Source organism: Arachis hypogaea, chromosome 7, assembly GCF_003086295.3.
Source record: "Arachis hypogaea cultivar Tifrunner chromosome 7, arahy.Tifrunner.gnm2.J5K5, whole genome shotgun sequence".
NCBI classification, from domain to species: Eukaryota; Viridiplantae; Streptophyta; class Magnoliopsida; order Fabales; family Fabaceae; genus Arachis; species Arachis hypogaea.
The window spans coordinates 59913664-59921860 of NC_092042.1; the positions used below are offsets into that span (position 1 = coordinate 59913664).

Genomic DNA, 8197 nt, shown 5'->3' on the forward strand with positions numbered 1-8197 from the left:
CAGCTGTGACTGAGACGTTTCCAGATGAATAATTGTTCCTCATTCAGCAGGCACCATGGTTTGCAGACATTGCAAATTACAAAGCCATGAATTTTATCCCAAGGGAGTACAGTAAGCAACAAGTGAAGAAGCTATTGACTGATGCAAAGAACTATATTTGGGAAGAATCATACCTTTTTAAAAGGTGTTCAGATGGAATAATTCGGAGATGTGTCCCAGATGAGGAAAAGCAGCAGATTCTTTGGCACTGTCATGGTTCTGAGTATGGAGGCCACTTTGGTGGTGAAAGGACAGCTACAAAGGTCCTTCAGAGCCGATTTTACTGGCCGACTCTCTTCAGGGACTCAAGAGCATTTGTAAAGCACTATAATAGATGTGAGAAAGCCACGAATCTCCCTGCCAACTATGAAATGCCATAGCAGGGGATTCTTGAGGTTGAGTTGTTTGATGTGTGGGGTATTGATTTCATGGGACCTTTTCCACCCTCACATTCAAACAACTATATTCTAGTGGCAGTTGACTATGTGTCCAAGTGGGTGGAAGCTGTAGCTTTACCCACTAATGATGCCAAAGTGGTAATGAGCTTTCTTCAGAGGTATATCTTTAGCCGGTTTGGCGTCCCAAGGACACTCATTAGTGATGGAGGAAGTCACTTCTGTAACAGACAGCTAAACTCTCTTCTGCATAGATATGGAGTCCGTCATAAAGTGGCAACCCCCTATCACCCTCAGACAAGTGGACAGGTTGAAGTTTCTAACAGGGAGCGTAAGAGGATTCTGGAGAAGACCGTCAGTGTTTCAAGAAAGGACTGGTCTAGGAAGCTTGATGATGCTCTCTGGGCATACCGGACAGCATACAAGACTCCAATTGGCATGTCTCCATATCAATTAGTCTATGGCAAAGCCTGTCACTTGCCAATTGAGTTGGAGCACAAGGCTTATTGGGCAGTTAGGTATCTGAATCTTGATTCAGAAGCTGCAGGAATTAAGCGGATGCTTCAATTGAATGAGCTTGATAAATTCAGATATTCAGCCTATGAGAATGCCAAGGAGGTTGAAGCACTATCTTGGAGGCGAGATTGATCGCCAGAGGTCCACTCATCTGCTGAACTAGCAGAACTGACCGTCAAGCTAGTGACGTTAAAGAAGCGCTTGTCGGGAGGCAACCCGATAATTTCGTATCCTTCACTATCTTTCGTAGATTTCTCTTAGTTATTTTATTTTTATTGAGTTCTTACTAATTTTCTGATCATGCAGCTATGTTCTCCCAGGAACCGAACACCTCAAGCTATAATTTAAAAAAAACGCACACACGACGCGAAAGCGTCGCTGACGCGTTCGCGTCAGACGGATGTGTGTGAAAAAAATAAATTTGACAGAGAGTTGCGCGGGAGTGGCGCGAGAATGGAGCCTTTCGCACAAAGAAGCCCACGCGATCGCGTGCCCCACGCGTTCGCGTCACTTGTGATTTTTTGCCATCCACGCGGCCGCGTCACTGACGCGGACGCGTGACCTGCGAAATCGACGTAAAAGAGTGTTTGGGCAGAGAGTTGTGCTGGCTTGAAGCAAGAGTCGTGCTAAACGCACGGAATTGGTCACGCGGATGCGTTACCAATGCGATCGCGTCGATTGCACAAACGGCCATCCACGCGATAGCGTGATCGACGCTATCGCGTCGTATGAAAATAGGCATCCCAAGCCATGTGAACAGAAAGTCACGCGGGCACGCTGCTGGCTTCGTACGAATAGCATAAAATCCAGGGCACGCGATCGCGTGCCTGACGCTTCCGCGTCATTTTGGAAAGGTGCGACCCACGCGACCGCGTGCTGCAAGCGTTCGCGTCGACTGCGCCACACTAGTTCGCCGCCAAGTTTTCTTTTTCTCTCTCTCTCTCCCAATCCTAATTCTCTTTTATTCTTTTATCATTTTATTTTTCTCTCCTCATCATATTTGTCTCTTCTATTTTCAGTTCTTCTTTGCTTGAGGACAAGCAAACCTTTAAGTTTGGTGTTGACGCTGCGCTTATTGGTTTTCTGGCACAAAAGGAAGGCGAATCATGTTAATTGAGGAGCACAACCTGAAGAATAAAGTGACCGCTAGGATAACTAAGGTGGTTGAGTTCCTTTCATTGTTATTCCTCCTTTCTTTTTCTATGTTATGTTTCGGTTTTCTGCTATTTTACTTTGTTTGTTGCATGATTTTTTATTAGTTAGAATCCTAGGATTAATTTTCTTTTAATTGCTTTAATTCTGAAAATATGTTTCATGTACCACTCACTGAACCTGAATCTAAAAAGAAAAGAAAAAGAAGTGATGTATTTCATGAGAAATTGAGTTTAATTCTAAGAATAGTCTTATTTACTTAAATGTGGTGGTATTTTCTGTGATTTTTGAATGCATGATATGAACAGTGGATATTTGAATTTGAATCAAGTGATGTTGATGTATAAGGAATAGGAATTTAGAGAATTATTATGACTTCTCTGAAATAAATAAAAATTTAATCCTTGAAGCAAAAGAAACAGCGAAAAAAATATAAAATAAAATAAAAAGCAAGGTCCAAGGCTCTGAGCATCAATGACTAGGGAGGTCAGACATGATTAAAAGCTCAAAGAGTTGTTTCCTTAGTCATATGCTTGTGGTGTGATTGTGTCAAGTAATCCTTGAGACAGAACACTTAGAGTCGAGACCAAGTGCGTTTAACAGAGTATGCCAACGGCTTTGAGCACCACTGTCTGGGAGTAACTGAAAGAAAAATCAGAACTCAAAGGGAGTTTCCCAGTTAAGTGCTTGTGGTGTTTTTGTGTTAAGTAACTCTTGAGACAAAACATTTAAAGTCACGGCTAGGCTCATGGTGCAAAGCACCAAAGAAAAATAAATTAAAGTAAATGTTGTTGTGTTCAAGGATTAAACTGAAATGTAAAGATCAGAGAATTCATAATATTATCCGGATTCTAATTCCGAATGACATTAACATTCTTCTGATTCAAAGGAGAGTGAGATGCCAAACCTATTCAGGATTACAGTTATAAACCCCACTATAAAAAGAGACATAAGCTTAATCGAACTCTCATACTCATGCAAATTCACATCCTAAGCCTATATTAGTTTTGGTTGCTTGAGGACAAGCAACAATTTAAGTTTGGTGTTGTGATGCGTGAGCATCTTATCTATCTTTTCCTATTGAATTTGCATCTAATTTGTTGAGTTTAATTTAGAATTAATTATATTTTAGCCACTATGGATGCTATTTTGAGTTTTGTGCAATTTTATTTATTTTACGTAGCATTCGAAGAGATTTGATGAAGTTTCTGCAGAGAAAAAGAAGAAACCAAAGAGATGACCAGCGAAGACCGACGCGGACGCATGGCTCACGCGACCGCGCAGAATGGAGGAAAGCGCAATGACGCGATCGCGTGCCTGACGCGAACGCGTGGACTGGAATATGCAGAAATGACGCGAACGCGTGGACGACGCAGACGCGTCACATGCGCGATTTGCAATATTAAAGAAAACGCTGGGGGCAATTTTGGGCCACGTTTTGACCCTATTCCAGCCCAGAAAACACAGATTAGAAGCTGCAGAATGGACAAATCAAGTGGTCCCCACCCATCAACTGAAGATCTGTTAATTAATTTAAATTTAAATTCAAATCTTATCTTTTAGGAAAAGATATTATTTTTATTTTTAGAGAATTAGATTTTAAATTTATTAGGATTAATTATAAATAGGAACTCTGTACATTTAGACAGACACACAGAATTTTGACGACAATCCTTATTTTCTACTCTAAACCATGAGCAACTAATCCTCCATTGTTAAGGTTAGGAGCTCTGTCTATTTGTAATGGATTAATTCGTTTGATCTTTCTAATTTATTCCATACTTTGATTTATATTTCAATAATTGTTTTCGCTCTTTATTTTATGAACATGGGTGGAACGGAAGTATGACCCATGTTCTAATTGAGTTTTTGTAAAACTTGGAAAAGCTCTTTACTTGAACAACAGCTTGGAAACATATAATCCTAAATTTTAATTATTTGGATTTAATGGGATATGTGACATATAATCCCCTTATTTTTGGGTAATTTGAATTTTTGTAGCATATAAACTGAAAATTGTTTTTTACCCTCTAATTGGAATTAACTGACCAAGGAATTGGCAGTTAATAAATTTTAGAGGAGACTAGGAAGGTCTAAGGAATTAGGGCCTAGTCACATATACTTTGCCATGAAATTATATCTTGCATGATTAAATTGGTTAGTAATAAAAATTAATCCGGAAAAATAGATAACTCTGAAACCTTAACTATTTTCTACATATTTTATTCCCAACTCATTGCTGTTTTTGCTTTCTGAAAGTCTAACATTACTGTTGAATGCTTTTGAACTTCCAACACCCTTTTTTGCTTGCCTAACTAATTCTATCAAATACTATTGTTGCTTAATCCATCAATCCTCGTGGGATCGACCCTTACTCACGTAAGGTATTACTTAGTACGACCCGGTGCACTTGCCGGTTAGTAAGTGTGGGTTAAAAAATTCCGCATCACTCCTTGCCATTGGCTCCTCCAACACCAACACTGCCTCACAGATCTGATCAATATTTAGGATCAGGTTTAGGCTAAGACAAATCCAGTTTCACCCGATTCATCTATATATAGCTAACTAAATTTATATGTATTGGTATGATAGAAATATAGATAAACAAAAATATGATGTGATAGTGTATTAGCCATGTCAACATTTACTTTTCAGTTTATTATATTATTATTTTTTACTAAAATTTTTTATAATTAATTAGTAAATGATAAAGACATCCTTTAATTTACTTTTACAAAAAAAACTTAAAGATTTTTAGTTTTATCTTACAAAAAATAATAATTTTTATTCGCGGATATTCAAAACGCTAACAAAATTATTTACTATAGAACGAAGGTAAACTTATATTCATGAAAGATAAGATTTGTGTAACAAAAAAAATCTAACCCATTAATATTTTATTGACTTTTAAAAAAATTAATCACATTCTCCAAATTATTCCTGCCCTTCATCCTAAAAAGACACTCTAAAAAAATCTACTAGTATATTTTTTTTCTTCTTCTTCTACATTGTAGCACCACTCTCATATCTACAAGCTTTTTGATGCTATGCTTCAATAAGCTTCTCTACTTCTGAATATGTCCAATTTCGATCCAACTACGGCAACCGTCCTCCCTTGCTAGACGCCAAGGCATTGCCTCCATCTTCATGGGCCAAGAAGACGAGCTACAGGTCTAAATTTTCTGGCGAGACCAATCCACCGACTCTTGCAAGCTAGTTTTCCTCGCAGGTTGCACAACCCACAACCACTATCCCGAATCTAGAAGTGGGCCATCCTCGGGCTTTAGCAAACAATGTAGCACCAGCCACCGATAAGGTACCTTGGCGGTTCTTGTAAGGTACCTCCCATGTCCGACAAAGGTACTGTAGAGGGACTGAATGGCAGGGAACATGAAAGCATAGAGGAGGGAATAATGGTTAGAACATCATCGCTGATAGAATTGACGGTGATAAGGCCCAATTTGGGAAAACAGTTTAATTAAGCTACTTTTGAAAAAATAGCTTAAACAATAAATCACTATATTAAAAGTAGCTTATAAATAAGTTATTTTGTGTTTTGGTTTTTAGTTTTAAAAGTATTTATTTTATAAAAATGTAATCAAAAGTAGTAGTATTATGAGAGAAGTCATTTTTGTTTAACTTCTCTATAAGTTCCTAAATAATTTTTTAAAAAAAATGTAATTTGGTTTTAAAAATTACACCAGACATTAATATATCTGAGAAGAAAAAGATTAAGTTTTGATCTATTTAAATTACCTCAATTCTTTAGTCCTCATCACAAATCACTCACAATTCATAAAATATCCAACACTTATGAAAAATTCTATTACTGAATTCTGTGGATGCAATAGTAGTATATACTATATAGTATAACATTTTATTTTTAGTGACTAGACAAAATATAACAAAGATACAAAAGTAGAGGACAAAATCAGAGTGAATTTGAACTAATAAATTGAGACCCTTTTTCATATTAAAAGTCAGAAAATGAAGGTAAAACATAACTCCAAAATAATTTTGTTTTTGTAAACGTTAATATCAATGTATCACCCCATTTTAAAAAAATCTTTTTTATTAATATTTTATACTTTTTATTTTATTCAATCAGGTTGGGTCAGATAATTTGAATTTTGGCCCTAACCTTGTTGAATAATTTAATTAAGTTAACTTTTTTAGTTTTAGAATTGATTAAATCTATATGAAGTCGGACTAAATTGAACCCAAATTAATTGAACTTGGGCTAGATTTTTGAATTAGACTAACACCTCTAAATTTACTATCAAGCCGACACAGGACACACCTTATTTTAATTAGTTGATTGTCATATTTGAATTTTCAATACTGTGGTCTAAAAATAAATAAATACTAAATAAATGAATAAGAAGAAAGTTAAATCCAGTCAATAATGGAGCTCAATCTCATAATTTTAAGACATATACAACAAAAAAGAATGAACAAATCAAAGAATGAATCTCACTTGTGCCTATTGTAATAGTGGAAATATTTGACTACGTGGAAAGCACGATGCTGGCTCGTAAGCTGCATTTTCAATTCATTGGTGTCTAGACAAGGGTCGAACAAGCTTGGGTTTTGGGATCCATCAGAGCAGGCAAGAGGTACTTCCTACCATTGATGCCATTGGCATTGAAGCTAGCACCAGTTGTGGGGTCCACCAAGAGGTTCCCAGCGGAGCCGGGGTACGCACCTTTACCATATACGCCGGCGCAAGCAGAAGCTGCTTCTAGAGGCGCCTCCTTGGGCCCTTGGAAGTACCCATTCCCAAACGGGTTGGTTGCAGTGCCAACTAAGAGGCTCGCCACGTTGATAACCATGCCGTCCAGGCCCACGTCGTTGTTGGGCGCCACAAGTGGTGGGCTCTGTGGGCCGTAAATAGGTTGGTGGAAGGGCCACGCGCATTGCCCAGGGCATTGTGTCTCCGAGTTGCCAACCCAAATGTATGCGAACTTGTACCTCTTTCCGTTCACGCGCGCCCCGTTAGAGGAACCGTGGGTCCCGCACCTGCTTGAACAGAACCCCTCCACTGCCACGTCAGCAGCTGTTAGCACCACGTTGATTGCGTTGCTGTGGGGTCCCTTTGATGCAAGCTTCACGATTTGGTTTGTGGTGAGTGACTTGCCCACGGAGTAGTTCTCGTCCAGAATTTGGGTGCCTAGTGAAATGCCAAGCTTCTTGTTGGCGCTGCTATAGTATTTCTCGGTGGATTTCCACCACGTGGAAACGGACGGTGATTTTGGTGGTTTGGAAGTGGAAGAGGAAGAGAGGGAGGTGATTAAGTCTGAGATTATGGCTCTTTGTGATGGTTTGAATTTTCCGTACCAAATGAGGTTTATTGAGATCTTGCCATTCAATAGAGGGCCTTTGTGGTATTGGAACTTTAGCAGCTGATCTGATGAAGTCTCGGACAGTGTTCTAGCTGCTGAGTTCAAATGGAGAAGGGAAATTGCGAGAAACAATGTAAAGAGAATTCTTGAGGACCCAAGAGAGGCCATTTTGTGGGAGGCTTTTTGTGTGGAATGTTGGGTGAGAATGAAGTGAGATGTTTGCTTGTAAAATGAAGTGACGGTGAAGAATGGTTGGGTGATGGGTATATATAGTGAGTAGGATGGAGAGGGAGCGCGTAGTAGTGAAGTCAGAATTATGGGAGTTGATAATGAGTGGAGCGAGAAAATGAACGGGTGCCAGCTTGCTAAATAACGCGTTTCTATGTGCATTTTTTGTTTGGTGTACGTTTCTATGTGCATGTTGACCACGTTCTAATCTAAAAATAAATCAAATCATTTTATGTTGTGTCCCATTTTTGCACCTCAAACGAACATTCATCCCGCCAAAAATTTGCTACCCGTTATATCATAGATGCATCATGCATGGTATATGACTTAAGTCTAAGTTGTCAACTTTATTAATAATTTCAGCGACGAACTTGTAATTAAAAGTTGGTTAGGTTCGCTTTGGTTTTATAAAATAGTAAAGAAGTTGTTTCGTAATTCAATTCATGATCAAAAGGTCACGACCTTAACTAACATAATCCTTTTCTTTAATTAAACCTTTTCTACCAAAATAAATGTTTATCTGCA

General features: G+C 38.4%; 1 protein-coding gene across 1 annotated transcript; it reads right to left on the reverse strand.

Annotated features, from left to right (window-relative positions):
- Positions 1–4964: 4964 nt before the first annotated feature.
- Positions 4965–7695, reverse strand: LOC112703192 (protein PHOSPHATE-INDUCED 1). The gene is made up of 2 exons (XM_025754530.3): positions 6580–7695; positions 4965–5476 (listed from the first exon to the last, which is right to left on the reverse strand). Exon 1 carries the CDS (start codon positions 7610–7612, stop codon positions 6665–6667), a length of 948 nt encoding a protein of 315 aa, XP_025610315.1. The 5' UTR covers positions 7613–7695; the 3' UTR covers positions 4965–5476; positions 6580–6664.
- Between the last annotated feature and the right edge of the window lie 502 nt (positions 7696–8197).